Genomic DNA, 18,844 nt, shown 5'->3' with positions numbered 1-18,844 from the left:
GATAAGCTTTCACGAGATAAGCGTAGCGGAATTTGTCTTAAAATTAAATAAAAACGGAACACAGCAGAGGCTAATTCGTGACTTGTAATAAAAACGTGTTGATTTGAAAAGGACGTGCTATGCGTGCTGCATACTTTCAGGCTAATTCATCGAAGCATCTTGCTGAAGTGTACTAAACTGGTACTAAAAACCAACTGAAGCGGATTTTCTAGCTAAAATGAACTTTTCTCCCAAGAAAACTCTTCTGTGGGTGTGGTGCCGAGGCCGCTTTTCCATGAACAGCTTATTTATATTTCCAATTACGCGCATAAAAAAGGACACTTAACCCGATCTTACTGTGTGGGTACGTTTCCAAAGATAAATTATTGCCTCCGCGGCTTTAATCACACTTTAAAGCATTAATTTCATCTTCGCCCTTGAACCCTTGAACCCCTTCTGGGAAGAACGTGCCCAAAAAAACATCAATCACTGTAGTTTCCTTTTTTCCCCTACCTCATTCATTCATCTTACCATCATCTGCCTCATGTTCGACGAGTATCACGGTCAACGAGGAGAACTATTAAAAGTGCACTCGGCGTGAAAAATGCATCACTGTACTTTCACGCTTCAGCTCCTTCTTTGTGCATGCTTCGGCTGGATACAGTGCGCGCCCATTCGTGTACAGTGTTACATCATTCTTGATTCTGTAGGCAGCCACCAGACAACCTACAGTACCGGCTGCTGTGCTGGTTAAAGCCAACGTGAGACGGCCTCGAATGTGTATCCAACTATCATCATCTCTCGGGTCCCCACACCGTCCCGAACTCTTTGACGTTGAAGCGAGCAACGGTCTGGCACGTGACTTCATTGACTCACCACCACTGACGTGGTGGGTTTCGTTGGCAGAAAATCGATTCGTTACCCGACTGCTGGATCGGTCATCATATGGAGATGATGATGATGGTGATGGTGGTGAGGTTTTTGTGGCTAACAGCCCAATTCTTGCGGCTGCAAAGCTATCCGTCTGCCTGTCATCATCGCCCACTATTCGCCCCATCACAGAATGATGATTAATTAGCAGTATTTTTGTACAAAGGGATGGACTATTTCCGACGTATCCTTGCTGTGGCTTGTGGCGAGAACATTGTAATAAATTCACCAGATGACTGAGGAGATCCTTTAAGGGAGGGGAAATCCGATACTGACACGCATCATCCTACTTTCGGCAACAGTGAAGCACGTGTGCGCGTGAAGTCAAACAGCTCCATGTGCGCCACACGATGTGTGACGTCAGGGGTAAGGCTTTATCCCAAAAAGCATGCGAATGGCCAGTTTAACCAGATCTGTTTGTGACCAATAGGACCCTCCCCTTGTTGAAGCAGCTTGTTTTTTCCCCATCTCGTCGACAGAAATTCCTGCTATCGTCTGTTCTTAATTCCAGAGTATTACTATCAACAAAAAGGGTGCAAAAAACTGTCGTCTAAATTAATTAAATACATGCCCCTTCCATAGCTAATCTCAGGTGGTGTTCCACGAAACAGGATTGAACTCAAAACCTGGGATTACACGATTATTCATAGTACAAAAAAAGTAGCTTTACTTCTCTGAACTGAGAAGAAAAGCCCGAAGTCCCAAATTAAAAGCTCGCTCAGTATATTCAGTATATTAAATTCAATTCGTGTCTTTGATGTGCAAATAAAGTAGCTAGAACGTGTAAATCAAATAAACAGAAGCCATGCTAATAAGTGCGCACACACGCAGAAAAGAACCGAGCAACGGCTTGGGGGAATTGTTAAAGGGACATGATGATGATGTTTACGCCACACCTGGGTGCATTTGGTATTGACATAAATGTTGCCCTCCTTCGCTAATTCCCAGCACAACATCTTCATCTTCCACGACCTCTTCATTAGAAATCGGGGTTCAGTCGCGACACATTAATCGGCAAGTGCCAACGAACCGTGCAGACCGTCACTCCAGGCGGACTGGTGTTTAACTGCCGGCACGTTTAATTCACTAGCGCCCATTCCACAGATCCCCATATCATATTAAACACTTAACCTATTCGCCACCTGACCCCTTTCGGCGACATTTGAGTCATCGCCATTGAGGGGCTTGGATCGTTCGGTTAGAAGCAGCTTCCGTGACAAGCATTAACGTGACATATTCACGATCGTGTGTATGTCATCTCGGGCCAGTTTTATGCCATTCATCGTTTCAAGAAGCAACAGACACAGATACACACACACACGTTAGCGCCAATTGATGATAATTAATTGTTCGAATATTAAATGCTCTTCCACTTCGAGACCCAGTTCTACTGCTGTTGCTGTCAGTAGCGATGGCACGGCAAATATTGTTTCTCGATGTATTCTCATTAGGCGGAATAATTATCCTTTATGATGCGTGATTAAATGATCGATTATTGTTGATGATGATGGCCGATAGGTCCAGTAGTGTAGTAGGGTGGTCCATTGTCCACCTTTTTTGCCTGTATTAATCATCCCGTTCACGTAGCATCCAACGTAGACATGACAAACAGACCTTTCTCTCACTCTCTCTCTCTCTCTCTCTCTCTCTCTCTCTCTCTCTCTCTATCTCTGTATCGGGAATTTCCGCATTTCAACCTACTTTAACCAAACGATTATTCGCTTCATTTCTCACCGAAATGTGTCGCCATCTTTAGGAGCCTCTTCCAACAAAACCCGGCAGAAAATTGGGGGGAATGTGAATTGTCTTTCAATCGAAGCGCAACACTCCAATCCGATTAAGGCCCTACGTTTGGTTCCGGGCATTTAATCTTTAAATTAAATTATCCTACCATCAGCAACAAAAGCATGTCAGCACACAACACCAAAGTTGCTATTTTTATTCCCACGACGTTTTCTTTTCGATTCATCTTCACCCGAGGAGTTCCCTTGCTTGGTGAGGGATCCCCACTTGGCCTTGCTTTGTCTGTATCTTCAGCTGAAAAACGCACATATAACTTTATTTTCGGATTCCACATTCGCCATTATCCTCCTCCTGTTGTTCCTTTCTTTTTATTCCCTTCATCCTTTGCCTACAGCCTCCTTTCCAAAGTGTTTGGCCAAGAACAATATCTAGCATCAAACGTAGTAGAACTCTCCAAGGTGGAAAATGCCTAGCACGGGGAATGACGATGGGAACACACCGTACCACCTCGGCAAGCGTGAAAGAGCGTACCAAACGTTTCACCACCACAGCACGGCGGATCGAAAGTCACTCAACCGATCGCGCGGCCGGGATTTAGCGTGTACCTTTGGATAACACCACCCATCTGGTAATTGCGAAATTTTATCCTTCGGAATGCCACAAGCTTCACGGTTCGGTGAGCTCGAACGCGTGCTTTTCATTGTACGCACGAGTGCCCTCCAGGTTCCCCCCGGTGTGACCGGCGGAAAGCGCCTGAAAGCTCACGTACGAACGAGAGGTACTCCCGTGCGGGAGCCCTATGGCATCTGTTGACTGGGAACTGTAACCATTATCGGATGCGAGATAACCCTAAGTCATTGCGAGCGATGCTGTGCTGCAGCACATTAACCTGATGGGTATACATACATTGTCGCGCAAATGGATTCACTTTGTGGTGCAGGAGAAGTTGAGATAACAAAAAATAGTTAAATCCCCCCCTCCTGTTGTTCTTTAAAGATGTTGCCGAGCAGACGCATTCAAAAATATTGGTGGGAGTTGACGTTACCCGGGAGAGCTCTGAACGATCCTGTAATCGAATATCACTTCCATGGCTGTGTCTTCAAGCCAACAGACAACAGAAATTTGAAATAATTCAGCTATTGATTCGACTCTGAGGAACTTGATTTAGCGGAGATTGATTTTTGATAGGCATCGTTGAGGATACTGTCATTCAATTACCTACAGGGATGAATGAGCATGAAGCTTTACTTAAAAATTGTAAGAAATCGCTAATATTATCTTTACTATATCCCACCTGCGAAAGGCGTCGTTGTGAGGATGTCGGCAACATATTTCTAGACATGAAAACACAGGTGATCCGGAAGGCAATAACATTCTTCTTCTGTAGGGTTTCGTATGGAGTGATACCACTGTATCTTCTCATATTAAAAGTGGCTAGATTTCTATGTCCGCTGTAGTAATACCTCACATGCGTTCATGACCGTTGTGAGTACTTAAGCACTGGAACGTCACTCGAGTAATGGAGTTCCTTATCGAGACATCCTTTGGAGGAGATGAGAGAATTCTACACAACGCATTACTTCACATGGCACGTCAATCAAGTCAAGGTAAGCCAGTAATGGCAGGTCAAGACCTCCCGAGGTTGTAATGTCAAAGAAGAAGATAAACCCCAGAGTATCTTCCTCTTCTTCTGGGCTTAACTTATCTTCTAGGTCATGCCGGCCCATCTAACGGCTTACGAGAGTTATTGATAGCAAGTATCTGGATAGTAGCAACTAGTAGTAGCAACGGGAGAACGATTCGGATAGGATTTGAACCTTGGACCACTGGACCACCCTAAAGTGTCCAGAGTGTCTCTGGCCATCACTATTCCGAAGCCTTACGACCTGCACACTCTCCAACGGCGAACCATTAAAAGGGAAGATACTTACATAAAGTCCCTCTTTCTCAGCAGTGTCCCTCTCGAGCTCATACAACAAGAAAATATATCCGCTACAGCCAGTAGGTCACTAAACAAATCCCTTTCTTAAGGCACCGAAAAGACCAAACCTCCCTGTCAATTTGTAAATAAATCTTGTCTTCTCTTCGTTCTGTATTAGATTTATCGAGCATTACGAGTGCAACGAACCGTGCTGATACTGATAATGTTACGATTCTTTACCTGTCCTGTCCAGTGGTGTTCCTTTCCATTAAAGCTTACCTATCACGCCCCAAAGCACAGCTGTCCAAGCAAGAAAAGGACGCAACGCCAAGGATTGCGATAAAATCACTATCACGTCATCCGCAAAACTCGCACAAGGCGGCTAACAAGCTAGGAGTTCGCAATTGACGCTTTATTTATCACACCCGATACTTTCACCGTTTCCTTTCATTAGTGCAGCATCCTGTCGCTTGCCCCCGTCCGAGGCCGGCATCACTTTCACCTTCGCACGGTACGCCTGTAGGTGGTGATGAGCTATCCGATGCGGTATCGATCCCGGTCGTAGTAGGTTCGAGTTGAGCGCCTGTCCATAAGAACGAAGCAGCACGGTGTCACTCTCGGCCGGCTCCAGATACTGTGCCATCTCACCAAACAGCTACACACACACACACACACACAAGCAGGACCAGAAGAAAACAAAGCAAAGTAATCGAAGGATGAACCGGTGCTAATCAAATCGATACATCCCCAAGCTTCCCCATCACACCAACTCCCCCTTACCTCATGCTCGTTGCAGGTGATAAATCGTAGCACGGCAACATACTCCGACCACACCATATTGCGCCAGCGGACATCGTACTTTTGTGCTAGCGGTACCATGAGAAGACATCCGAACCCACCGTGACCGTAGCTCGAGCTTTGAAACGTATCCAGCGCCAACTGATACAGTCCGTAGTAGCTTTTACGGTTTTCGATTTTTGCCCTCTCGAAATCAAACACATTGTCACCGGTCGTAGTTTGCGAGCGTAGGGCCACGAGTCGTCGTTCAATCAAAACCGATAGATCAGGCTCGAGAAACTTTGAGTCGGGCCCGAGGAAAGCGGCCATCAGGTACATCAGCCGTTCCGTTGGAGTAGCGATCGAGATACCGGACGCTTCGACAAGCTCCGAGAACCAAAGCCCCGTACTGATGATGGCGGTTTCGGTAAGTAGCTCAAGCGTTGGCATACCTTTCTCCAGCTTATCCACCATCAGATAGAGCGGACTGTATGGCCAGCTGCGGCGCAAAAGTGAACTTTTCCATTCCGTTACGGTAAATCCTTCCCGAACCGGGGTGAGATTGACCTGTTGCAGGGAAGACCGTGAAAACCGAAACGTTGGGGTTGAGAAATTGGGTAATTTTTGATTGAAATTCATTCCTCTAGAGTAAGCTCACCTCGTTCTGGATCGCTTTTTGAGCGAGTAGTTTGTAGTTTAACTTCCAACGTTGCATGTCCGCTTCGGTAATGCTCAGCTGCTCCCTGACCGAGTCGGTGTAGTAGCCGGGAACAAAAATAATATCATCAAACAGTTGCACCAATGCCGGGTAGAATGCTTCACTGAGTGAGTACGTTAGGAAGAAAGCGAGCTGAAGACCAATCGTTCTAAGCGCTACACTATCGGGATCTTGTGGTAGCTCTGTGGTACGTTTTCCACGGCCCTCTACCAACACCAGCTGCAGCACGTCGAGTAGATAACGCTGCTCGATTGTCTGAACAAACCAATTTCCAATCAAACTAACGGCACCACCGCTCCGCCGGTCATCATTGGACGAGCGTGTCCTGGCGCACACTGCCTGTAAGTAATGGCGATGAGAAGTGCTTCCGAAAATGTGCTCCTTTAGCTCAGCAGCAGCAGGCGAAGTACTATGACCATCCTCCAGCAGCAAATGTAGCAAAGCGTGCAGTAGAAACACGGGATAGCTTCTCGTCACAATTAGTGTCGGAATGGTTTGGTAGCGGCGCACCTGTACAGCGCCCAGCGACGGTAAGGAAGCGATCCCATACTCCGTCCGGTCTTCAAAGTGCGTCAGCACCAGTGACGATGAGCTGGTAGAATTTCACATGAGGGGTAAAAATATATTGGAAACGCATGTCAGTGCTAGTTTGTTCGTTATTTGATGCGGACAACCTGTGTACCTTAGCGTTTGAATGATTTCGCCGAACCGTTCACTCCGTACGAATGGAGTAAGATATTTCGTCAGAAACGCCGTGTACGTTTCCGTCCCAAAGATGCCATCATGGGCTCGGGATACCGTCCACAAACATCCCGCCAGAAGCATCTTTTGCGAAAACTACAAAAAGCCAAACGAAAGATAGAGCAACAGGAAAAATGGAATGACTTCACCGGGAACATGGGCAACACTTCATCCAATCGCTTTTATTGTACCGATGTTGATAATTAATTACCTCGTTAGCACCATTGCGTATGGCCGCCGTGAACCATTTCGAGCAGCAGGCAAACAGTTTTTCGCCAAGTTGCGGTGGAAGATGTGCACTTGCACCACGGGAAGCTGTTGCATCTGCATCCCGGTGGTGCTGCTGCAGCCCGGGTCCAATTAGAGCTAACAAGGCGACGGCATGCTGGCGGATGATAAATGGGCCATCCTCGTCGAAAATGAGATGCTGATAGTGCCACTCGAGCAGGTAGCATAGGGCGGGCCAAAGTTCGCTGAGGATGAAAAATTGCACAAAATGAGACTGGGGGAAATGAATTGCTAAACTTAATGGGACAACCCCAGCCACACAAAATGGGGTTCTTGGCTAATCAAATCCGCCGCTGGAAAATGTTTGTTAAATATCGGGCACTAGGGAGCGACAAGCAACAAGTGTGTTGATGGTATAGCAAATTGGCGTTTGACTGTTCTTAGCTCCAAAGGACAAATTCTTTGACTATGGTACCTCTGACTATCCAACCACGTGGTATCGAGAAGTCTAGTAAGCCATTTAATGATCGGCGTGACCTAGTAGGTCGTTCAGCCAAGAACAAGAAGATCAATGAGGTTCCTTTCCTACCGAATGTTTCGTGGCAGTTCTCTACTTTATGGATCAAGAGTCATGATTTTCGTGTCTCATTCATCTTTTCTGGTTAATCTCATTCCCGTCCCTCACCATCCATTATTGTTGTTTTAGGACATCTTCAGACAGAATTCCAAATCTGTTGCTTGCCAAGCTTGAGAGATTTGGTCTTGAGAAAATTGATCCGTGTCTTGTTTCAGGTTCTATCTTCGTTGGTAGATCCAATCTAGAGCCCTTCAAGAATGTGACTGTTGATTGTTGTCGTCTCCAAAATTTTCTTGATGGCTTTTAAATTTTAATGCTCATTGCTTGTCTAACTTCCGCAAATCTTTATGCTTGAACGTTTGTATAGTTGGAGCAAATCCATGACAATTTGCTATCACTTATCAAACTTCGAACCGTTTGTACTCGTAACACGTAATTCACACTTCCAATTTTCCTTCATCGTGGGAGCTCTTGATGCTTTTGTTTCTCTCTCTCTCTCGTCCCTTCATTTATTCTTACCTCTGCGCACAAGTTGCCACGGCTGCTTCTTGCTTTATCGTTCCCTTCGATTTTGTGTAACATTTTCGTACAATGGCAAACTATTGTTGATACTGAACAAAATAAATATATAAAAAATATACTTTCTTCATAATAACCTTTCCTTTCTACTGCCGTGAACGTAAATCAGAGTACTACACACCGTAACATTACCCAACGCAATCACGTAATCAATAGCGCACTCTATCGACCTCAACGATATCGGTAACAGGCTACCAACCAATTTTACTATTCCGTACCGAAACGCTGTCACCGTAACGGATTGTCAACGCCACACGCCATCACACCAGCGTTTGCATTGCTGATTTATCGTACCCAAGCGGACAGGGGCAGCTTTATGCAAATTACCAAGTAGCCAAGCACCGGTATCGTCTCTATTATTACGTACGATATTGTAACGAAGTCATCTCAATGAAACCGCAACTTTCTAATCAATATTCAATTGAGCGAATGTAATCGTTCTCCCTCTTTGGCTATGATCTTACCACTCCATCCCACGCCAGACACGTTTTGCGAACGGTTCCTTGACCCTTTCGTAATGTACAGTAGTAATGGGCTTAATGATTATTGATTTTGTTGTATCATCGTCACCGGTGAAATGGGATAAGGTCTTCTAATAGCTGCACTCTTAATGAGGATAATTGTTTGCGTCTTGTGTGAATTAATTTAAAAGTCTAATAAAAAAAATCTCCATCAGTTTAAAGCGCCTGTTGGTAGGCAATAAAGGCATTTCGATGTTTTGAAAATTTAAATTGCGCCTAGAACAGCCATTGCTCGGTGCGAATTTTGAAGAGTCAGCATTAGTTGCATTCTCGTGCTGATGATATGCAGATTCGTGTTCCGGAAGTATCGACACACACGCACGGGCACACACAGACAGTTCATCGTATAAAACCCAGCATCACGCGGATCGAGTGACACAACAGTTGTAAAAGCCCATCGGCGGATGTGTTTGTTAACGTGGACGGATCATACCGATGGCAGCAAACGCAAAAACCTGCCGGAAGTGTGCATAGTAAGGTTGTGAATTCGGTAGCAAAAAAAAAAAAAAAACAGGTGTCGAAAAGATGTACAACCTTGTCTCTTTCCACGGCGTCATCGTTGCTGTCGTCCTGACGGTTTACGTTGTGCTTTCGGCCGTAAGTTTGATAAGCACGCATAGTGTACGCTGTTTGCATACGATTACTGTGCCATATTCTGCTCCGAGTTCCGCCCACAAGTGTCTGTGTCGATGTGTTTCCGTCTTGTTGTGGGAAAGACGACAAGGAACAAGAGGTTTCGCTAAACTTTTCCCCCTTTCCTGGGCGAATCTCGTGTAGCAGTGCATGAAGCGATTACGTAGCAAAGGAATTAGGAAAATCAGTGGAAAGTGAGACTCATATAATCGTCCACTGATGAGTGTGAGTTCGCAGAGCAATACGGCCTGGCCGTCCTTTATGAATAAAAAAAACTGATGAGTGTGAGTTCGCGAAAAAAAGGTAGAGAATGGCGCGAGTTCAAAAATAAAAATTCAAAGCAATGGAAGAAAAACTTTTTCCCAGCTAGTGTTTATCATTACTGATTGGGCCGACGCGGTCGAGTTATTTTTTTTTTTGGCAACAACATGTTAATAAAAACATTTGCCAACGCTATGGTAAATTCCCCCTTTTCCGGGAACGGCTTTACTATATCCACCCGGGTTCCATAGGATCGAATCGGCAATGTGGATGTAATTGGTAGGTAAACATCTCCCAGGGAGGCTGAATTTCCCAAGAATTTGGATGCTATCCCTCCCCGACCGATCCGGAGGAACCCAATCTGGTGTGTTGAGCTGCATTAATGAGCTTTCTATCATTCGAGCACGATGATGCCAGCGCCTTTATTCACGGTGCTCGAAAAAAATCGCCCCGCCTTTCTAGGGCACAAACAAACACTCTGGCACAATGTTGGCCAAAAACTTTCTGGCACAGTAGAAACCTTTCTTCGGATGAATCTCTACCTCCGCACTTAAAGTTCCCGTATTTTCAAAGCAGGCAGAAAACAAGTTTCAGCTCGTACACACGAACCATGTGTCCCGGTTGAGTTCTTTGCGTCATAATACCCTTCTTTTTGCGACAGCTTTTCACAATCTGCTGCGCTTTTCGGTTCGATCTTTCGATCGATTGAATTCGTGTTTTTCCAAAGTATTTCTTTTTTAAACAAAGGTGTCACCGGGTGTTCTGTTCTGTTTCCGGTGGTGATATGTCCTGAAAACAAACTGCAAACTGCTCATGTTCCGTTGTAAAGTTTCCGAACTTCCCAACAACCGAGCGAAATGTAACACGAACATGTTACTGTGGGTTACTAATTCTTTACCAGTTGACACGGAACATGGATGGATTTTTGTACTCCATTTAAAGCCGATTTTCTGCCTCCCGTTTTGCGGGCAGCAACTTTCTATCAAACCAACGCTGACTGAATACTTTTTAACGATGTCACAGTGACTGTTTTTGACCAAATTTGTTGGAGGTAGGTTTTTGCAACCCTTTCCCAATGACATCTGGGTGGTAAACGCGGTTATTTTCTTTTTTCTCTTAATTCCAACACCACAATTGTCAGGAAACTGATTTTGTAGCATTTCTCTTCCCACTAACCATCAGGCATTCGAAATACCGGACCGGTACAAGAAGCCGGCGAAAATGTTGCACGATATCTGTGTCGCTGAGTCGGGCGCATCGGAGGAACTGTTGCGCCAATGTTTGGATGGAACCGTTCACAGTGATCCGGCTGTGAAGTGTTACATACACTGCCTGTTCGACAAGATTGATGTGATCGAAGAGGACACGGGGCGTATCCTGCTGGATCGATTGCTGTACATCATCCCGGACGATGTGAAGGAAGCGGTTAATCATTTAACTCGCGAGTGTAGTCACATTGGTAAGAAGATGGAGCTTCATCAGGATTTCAGAATTCTGTTTTAAAGCACGGTAACATCTATTTGCTTATGCTTGCAGTTATGCCGGATAAATGCGATACCGCCTACGAAACGGTCAAATGTTACTTCAGTGCGCACGATGAAGTTATCAAGTTTTGTCACCTTTTGGTGATGGAATGAATGCGGATATATTGACTTATCTACTATTAAATAATACATAAGGTACAGTTTCAGCATCCAGGTAAAGCGGACAGTTCCATCCAACGGAAATAAATATCTTTACTTTTCAAACTACCAATTAAGGACAGCCCCAACCGTGTACAGGACCCATACTAATTATAAAGCTAATTCAAATTGGAAATATAATTCAGATGAAATGAGGATTAAATATTGCACAATTCTTGAGGTAAATGTTCACGTGTTTTCCTTCATCTATTGAACGACAGCGTTTCATCCAACCAAATTATTTACAGATCCTTTTTCATTATTTTTAAATCGTCAACAAATAAAAGATGTCCATCAATAGGGAGGACATTGATGCAGTCATTAACAATTCAAATAAATAGGATTGGGCTTAGGGCACTCTCCACTTTATGCGTCATTCAGATAACCATAAAACAGATATGCAACCAGTAAAATCTCAGCCCTTACTGGGTAATGTATGTAGGTAACCATGTACTGAGTAATATATTACTTGTTTGGGAATTAAGTCCACTAACCTGTAAAATTCATCGACCGGCTTGCATTGCAACAGCAACCGGAAGAAGCGGAATGCTTCTATCTGTATTTGAATCATGTTTACCTGCAAGAATACACAAAAAAACAACAATTTAATCGTTTAAAGAAAGTCCCAATCTCGTGTTTGAGTGAATTTTCACACAAAGTACTTACATCAATATCCTTCCGGCTGAAGACATATCGCTTCACGAGGTTTACTACATGGAAACGGTTCAGATACTGCTGATAGAAATCATGCCGATATCCACAAAGGATGCGCATCAGCTTCAACACGACGTGCTGTGGTTGATGCTCCCTATCACTGCACTCGATTGAGGTGAGATAGTTTTTCACCAACCCACCGATAAGTGCTTCATTCGTCGCTATCTTCAACGCCATCGGTTCACTGTTGCGTGCCAATCGAATCAATACCTTCGTACAATTAATTACCGTTGCACCTTCCGGCTTCATCGCGAACAAAATGTATCGGATGCGCTCGAGAATGTTCGTTCGAGCCAAACACTCGATCAGGTCTGTCTCGGCCAGATGGAAATCGTTCATCGTTTCGCGATTATGCACATCGTCCGGATCGTCCGGATCGGGTAGGTTAGCTTTGAAGTGGGCTTTCCGCGGGGCCCGCGAACTATCGCCAGTCAGATTCATCGCCCCGAAGCTTGCTGCTATGCGTTGTTGCTGTTGATGTCGTTCTTCTTCGTGGCTGTGAGTGATGTTAAGTGCCAACTCCGGTTGGATCATGCCGTACTCCGAATCGAACAGGGTATCGAGCAGTATCTCGTCGGTATCGTTGTAGAACAGACTCGCCAGCGCTCGCGACGCAACTTCCACCACGGAAGGTGTGTTTTCATCGAGCGCAAATCGAAGGAAGAAAAACACTTTCGACACTGGAAGCTCCAGCACGCCATCGTAGAACCCTTGGTTCATAATGTTTAGCATTCCAGCGATGGCTCCGAGGGCGGAAATACGCTGCTGTAGTACGTTCGAGCGAGCCAGGCGAAACAGTTCCTGCAGCGTGTACCCGGGCCGCTCGGCATCGTCGCCATGGAGATAGAGTTCTCGATCGTCTGTTCGGGATTGTTCGGGATTGGAGGATCCAGCAACGTACGGCTGTAAAACACCCTTCCAATCGAAACGAGCTTCATACGATTCGCCTGGATTGAGCTCTTTCACACTGCGCTCGATATCTTTCGTCCACTCGAGCTTTTCCGGTTCCAGTACGTCGAAGTTTATCCACTGTTCGGATCCCTTCTCCTTTAGCACCTCCATACCGGCTGGAACCAAAGCGGGATTTGAACATTTCTTACCCTCCGTACGTTGCTTCTCGACCACCGGATCCTTAACACTAGTATCAGTGCTGGGCTTTTTGCGCGCTTTCAGAAACTCCACCAACTTCGGATCAAGTGTGTTCAACAGGTGGTTTCTCTCCTTGTTGATTTCCTCGATCGACATTTGATTCAATTTACGCATGTTATCATTGTGTATCTCCGTCGCGTCCCATCCTTCGAGTAGTGCACTTCCTGTTGCTTCTTCAAACTCGATCTTGTCCTTGCGTTCCGACGAGTTTCTCGGCTGCGAAGCGTCTCCCTTTCCCTTCGAAATCATTTGTGCAAAAATACTTTTCTTCTGTTCGGTCGCATTTGATTTAACACCCGGATACGTCGTAATGTGTAACGTCTTGGGGAAAGAACCTTCGCCCGGTGCAGTAGCATCGGAACCGTGGAATATCTTTTCCGGAATACGTTCTACGACTTCTCCCATTACCAACGATTCTGTGGTTGGTTCTTCGGGCGTTGCTTCCGTAGGTTCATCCTCCGTGCACATAGCTTCCACCGGCTCGGGTGCGGTCGATGCTTGAAGTCGTTGTGCTCGACGCTTGGCAAACTCCGATTGTCGTACATTCCCGATGCTAGCCGGCTTTTCGTCATCCCGCTGCACGCGTACCACTTTGGCTGCGGGTTGGAAGTTTACGTCACGATTTTGCTCGGCATAAAACTCCTGCTGCATACGAAGAATCTCATTTTCACTGTCCTTGTTCGTTGGTCTTTTTATCATGTTGGAAACAAAATCTTTTCTAGAAAATTGTTGTGTATATACCAGAATACGAATGTTCACAGGTTGCGCGCGATCTGCACACTGCAAAACAAAGACCATTTGACATTACAGCCTTCGTTCAATAAGGGTTGCCAAAATACTTCGTTTAAATTATTCTATGTTTTTTTACTGCTAACTTTTTTTCCTCTAAATTCCAGGCTAAAAAATACAAAAAAATTAAAGCTACTAATCAAAAATTTAATACGCATAAAATTGGTACAAACGAAGGTAGCAATAAAATTGTATCCATTTGTTCGTCAAATAATAGCAACGAAACTGAACGAACGTGAAAGAAGAAGCAGAAGAAACGTCAGAAAAGCAAGAGACGAGGAGATGGGAAAAGAAAGATGGCTACCGTTGGTGATTGTTTGTTTTGGTGTAGTGCGTAAAATAAACCTGTTTTATTAATGTTTTATAGAAGCGTTCTAACAAAAAATATCATCATATTGTCGAGAAATCAAACTGCTACCTGTGTAACATAACGAAGCACGGTTCAAGTAAAGTTTAAACCGATTTAAGCAGTGGTAAAGTTTTTCCGCCCGAAACAACACCTAACCTCACTTTTCGGTTTGCTGTGCGGGACGAATGTTTTGAATGCGTTTGCAGACGTCTGCGATCTGCCCGGTTTGTTTGTTTTGATTTCTTCCGGGTAAGGAGGGTGGGTGCTAATGTTCTATGGTGCATAGACACACTGCATAAATGCATAATGGACAATGCAGGAAGAATAAAGTGTTTGCCGGTAACGAATCGTGAGAGAAATGGGTCGCCTTCGGATGGGACAAAACAACCATCGAAAAATGAAAAATCGGGAAAAGGTGTCGCTAATGGCAAGCAGAAAGAGCAGGGTATGTATTGATACAAAAGGTTGGTGGTGTAGTTTAAGTAACATATATTTGTCTTATCTTTTAGGAAACGAATTAAAGCTAGTAATGGAACCGCAAAATACATCGCCCACCAAGTACTTCGACATTAACGGTATGCCACTGCGTAAAGCATTGGAAGACGACGGCAGTATTGAGCAACAGACCACTGACGGAGGAGACCAAGGAAAGAAGGGAAATAAAGTGAGCATCAAGTGTTGCAACTGTGGGAAAACATTTACCTCAAGAGCAACGTACGAACTGCACTACCGGACCAGCTACGACCAAGATCCGGTTTATGAGTGCACAGTGTGCGGCAAGCGTATCAAACAGTACCGGGCGTACCAGCTGCACACCTACCGACACAGCGCCAATCAACGGTTTACCTGTCCGGACTGTTCGAAAACGTTTCATCAAAAGTCGGACCTAACACGGCATCAAAATATCCATCAACCCAACAACGGTTCCGGTTCGTCGAAAAGTGGCGCAGTAAAGCTGCAAGTAATACCCTGTCCTAGATGTGACGATATTTTTGCTACGCAGGCCGAATTTAAGGAACACTCTAGAAAACTGCACCGAACGCCGAAACAGTTGGTCGAATGTCCAGACTGTGGAAAGTATGTGGACTGATTAGTTTCTGTCCCATGTTTGCTCACGATTAAAACACATTCTTTCTCTTCTGCAGATCACTTTCCACCGGTAGCCTCTACTCTCATCGCAAAATACACTCGGAAAGTCCGAAATTTTCCTGTCCTGAGTGTGGACGAACGTTTGTGCAGAAGATAAACCTCATTCAGCACCATAAAACGCACCTTGGCGATCGTCCCTTTCAGTGTGACCAGTGTGATAAAGCTTTCTGTGAAAGGGCACACCTTCAGCGCCATCTTAACTATCACTCACAGGAACGACCGTTCCGGTGTGAGCTGTGTGGCAAATGTTACAAAACGGAACGCTGCCTAAAGGTACACTCGGCGGTACACAACAACGAGCGGCCGTTCGTGTGTCCCGAATGTAATAAAGGTTTCCTAAGCAGCTCGAAGCTACGTCAGCACAGCAACATCCATTCTGGGTTGCGGCCGTTCAAGTGCAAATACTGTACGCGCGATTTTACCAACTTTCCCAACTGGCTGAAGCACATCCGGCGTCGGCACAAGGTAGATCATCGTACCGGAGAAAAGCTGGACAGTGTGCCAAAGTTTATGACGAAGAAAAAGAGCGGGGAAGGAGCTAGTGTACGGAAGAAGGAACTATCGGAATCTACCGGGAGCACGAAAAAGCGACCGGTTAAGATACCGCTGCCGGATGTGCTGAAGGACGACGAGTCGCTGCCGTACTTTAGTGAAAGTTCCAACATTGATCTCAATTTAGTGTGTAAGGAGGACCTGCTGCAGCCACTAGCGGACGAAATCGTGGACATCTTTCAGTGTTTGCCGTCCGACGAATCGAAGCTAAGCATTCCGGAACCGTTGGAGCAGCTATGCAGTGGTTCGTTGCGGAATTTAGTGGACGAACCCGTGGATCGGGTTAGTAATGGTGGCAGCAGTAGCAGCAGCAGCAGGGTGGTGCCACTGGAAGTGGATTGTGATTTTAGCGTTAGAAGCCCGATCGACCACCAGCTGGATATTTCGACTGATCTCATTAAACATGGTAGGTGTACGGAAGCCAATCACATCCCAAGGTTTCAAGGAAGAAATCTTATGGAGGCCTAATGGTAATCAAATTCTCCAAATCGTTACAAATATTTTCCTTTGCGTCTCCACAAACCGTTAGATTCTTGCCTATAACCAGACAACATCTTCTCTGTCTAATGTTCCTGAGCAATCTGAATGAGATTTGAATCCAACATTGTTATTTGCGTGTTGTTAATACCATATTTTTTCCAATTCTTTTCCACAGAACTTCCCAGCAACGCACTGTCCAGCTGCGAGAAGGATACATTCATCGGCCCGTTACTGTACGATGCTCAGCTATCAATGCTACCAATGATGGCCTCGCTTTGCGGTAGCGACGAACCAAAACAATTCCGTCTCATAAATCCACACTTCATACATCTTTCTAGCTCACCTTCATTTCTCGCCGGAAACTCAAGAGCGCCACCGTCGCCAGAGGATGGCGACCAGAGTGCTGTGCCGGTTTCGATCGGTGAATGATGATAGCTTCTAGCTTTTCTTTTAACTCGTAAGAATATGATTATATTACTTCTTTATTATCATAACATCGATCGATTTTTGTATTCACCATTTTCTTATCTAAATCTAAATACTTTTGTATAATGATAATCGCCAGTGTCCAGAGCAAAGATTTTTATAAAGCATGGACGAAGAAGATACAATAGGCTAGTGATTAGATAGTGCTAAAGAGGCCCTCGAGAGGCAATAATCGGATTCTATTGGGGCGTGTGTGCGAGGAAGAATGAAGTAATTCCTTTTTTTTTTACTTTGGCTTACATCCAACCGTTAAAATGACTGAACACGAAATATTTTAACACCCTAACTGATGGATGTGACAAAAAGGTACCAAAACGAAACATTTTTGTAGGATAAAATCGAAAAGAGCGTTTTATTTTTTAATTCTTTTTATTTATATTACACACTTTGACGCTGAACATTAGTTGGTATTTTTATAACAAAAAATCATAAAGCAGGAAACATGTGCAAACATAAAGAAACAAAAGTGGTTTTTGAGGGAGCTTTTCTATCTTGTTATATGTACATTCGAAAGTAGAAAATAAGCCGAGTTTTATGGGACCTGCCCCCAGTTAAATTATAAATTAGACACAAAAACACATCTACACTTAACAATTACGTTACTTTTCTTCGTTTGTTTGGTTTTTAGCGAGTATGTCATCATTCGGTTCTTCCAAATGGTCCGAGGCAGTGGTTGTGGTGGTGGCTGGAACTTCATCTGATTTGGTGTCCGTTTGTACTGCACTTTCCTCGATTTCTGGCAGCTGCTCGGAAACTATCTCGATGCGTTGACTTTCTTGACGTAATAGCTCCGCGAGCGGAACTGTTCTTGCTATTCCTTCACCAATGTGAATATTTAAATTTACTGATGGCAGTTGTTGCTGCTGCCCGTTATTGGCCGCCGTCCTATCATCAATGGCCACCCTGTTGCGAGATGCTTGCAATCCCGCACTAACCACAGTACCGACCATTTTAAACCCGCTACTAATACCGACTGTCAACAGTGAGGTGAGCACCATGTAGCTGAAACCAAGCAGCAAAATTCCTGTCATAATCTTCTGGAACCAACCGGCTCCTTGTGTACTTTTCTCGAACACATCGAGTAGCTCTTTGAACATACTCTTAAAGTACTCCGCTTGGATGGAAACCGTCGATTGTATTAACACCTGCATTGGATCGCAAATTAGAAGCGCACTTTGGTCACTACGAGTTCCAAATCCAACCATGTCGAGAGTACGCAACCAAAGGGTAGAGGTCAGTGGAGGCGTTTCTAGGTGTTGCAAGCTTTTCCTTGCCAAATCTTCGTTGCACTCCTTCCATTTGGTGCAGAAATTAATGCTAAACACCAGCAGCAGCAACACGAGAAACGAATTCATCCGTGTTATGCGAGCAACAAGGCGCACCAGATAGCATACCGCGATAAGCAACCCGACCGGCAGTAGATTGTGCAAAACTTTCGATTCGAAGCATTGCATCAGAAAGTTGTACAAGCGTTCGCATTGATTTTCGCGGAAAATTGTACTCCGTCGAGTTAGGGCCGATTTTTCCAGCACAGCCGACACGATCAGATTAATCTCCCGGGCGGAGCAGGAATCGTCTAGCAGCTTGTCCAGCTGCCGGGTGGAGACTTTTAGCTGCAAAGATGTCGTGTAGATATGGTCTTGCTCTTCCGCTGTTCCATCCACCGAGAGTGTGTCGCGTGCGAAGAGTGTTTTGATCAGCTTCCGGTAGAACACCAATGCTAGCCGTTGATCTTCGCTAATGTCTGCACTGCAAGTAGTTGGTTCCGGTGGTGCTGGTGGTGGACAGTCACATTGCGTTGGTTCTGTTTGAGCCGCACAAGCTTCTCCATCGGTAGTTTGTGGGCGAAGGCGCTGCTGTTGTCCCCACCGATCCAAAGCACCGGG

General features: G+C 45.1%; 4 protein-coding genes across 4 annotated transcripts in view; 3 read left to right on the top strand and 1 right to left on the bottom strand.

The window, feature by feature from the left end:
• Positions 1-18,844, top strand: part of LOC126557619 (glycerol kinase) — a 164,471-nt gene that overhangs the window by 110,393 nt on the left and 35,234 nt on the right. The window lies entirely within an intron of this gene.
• On the bottom strand, positions 4,986-13,854 carry LOC126559999 (RNA polymerase II-associated protein 1). Its single transcript, XM_050216160.1, has 7 exons — positions 11,957-13,854; positions 11,785-11,867; positions 7,021-7,282; positions 6,751-6,905; positions 6,009-6,660; positions 5,354-5,917; positions 4,986-5,228 (listed from the first exon to the last, which is right to left on the bottom strand). Exons 1-7 carry the CDS (start codon positions 13,850-13,852, stop codon positions 4,986-4,988), a joined length of 3,855 nt encoding a protein of 1,284 aa, XP_050072117.1. The 5' UTR covers positions 13,853-13,854.
• LOC126559884 (general odorant-binding protein 69a) lies at positions 9,240-11,245 on the top strand. Its single transcript, XM_050216059.1, has 3 exons — positions 9,240-9,311; positions 10,791-11,067; positions 11,145-11,245. The coding sequence occupies exons 1-3, from the start codon at positions 9,240-9,242 to the stop codon at positions 11,243-11,245; spliced, it is 450 nt and encodes a 149-aa protein (XP_050072016.1).
• Positions 14,580-16,901, top strand: LOC126558008 (zinc finger protein 484-like). Its single transcript, XM_050213940.1, has 4 exons — positions 14,580-14,736; positions 14,801-15,368; positions 15,437-16,398; positions 16,648-16,901. Exons 1-4 carry the CDS (start codon positions 14,598-14,600, stop codon positions 16,899-16,901), a joined length of 1,923 nt encoding a protein of 640 aa, XP_050069897.1. The 5' UTR covers positions 14,580-14,597.

Source organism: Anopheles maculipalpis, chromosome 2RL (assembly GCF_943734695.1).
Source record: "Anopheles maculipalpis chromosome 2RL, idAnoMacuDA_375_x, whole genome shotgun sequence".
Taxonomy (NCBI): Eukaryota; Metazoa; Arthropoda; class Insecta; order Diptera; family Culicidae; genus Anopheles; species Anopheles maculipalpis.
The sequence above is the reverse complement of the archived record's forward strand: the minus strand, read 5'-3'. Positions and strand labels throughout refer to the sequence as shown.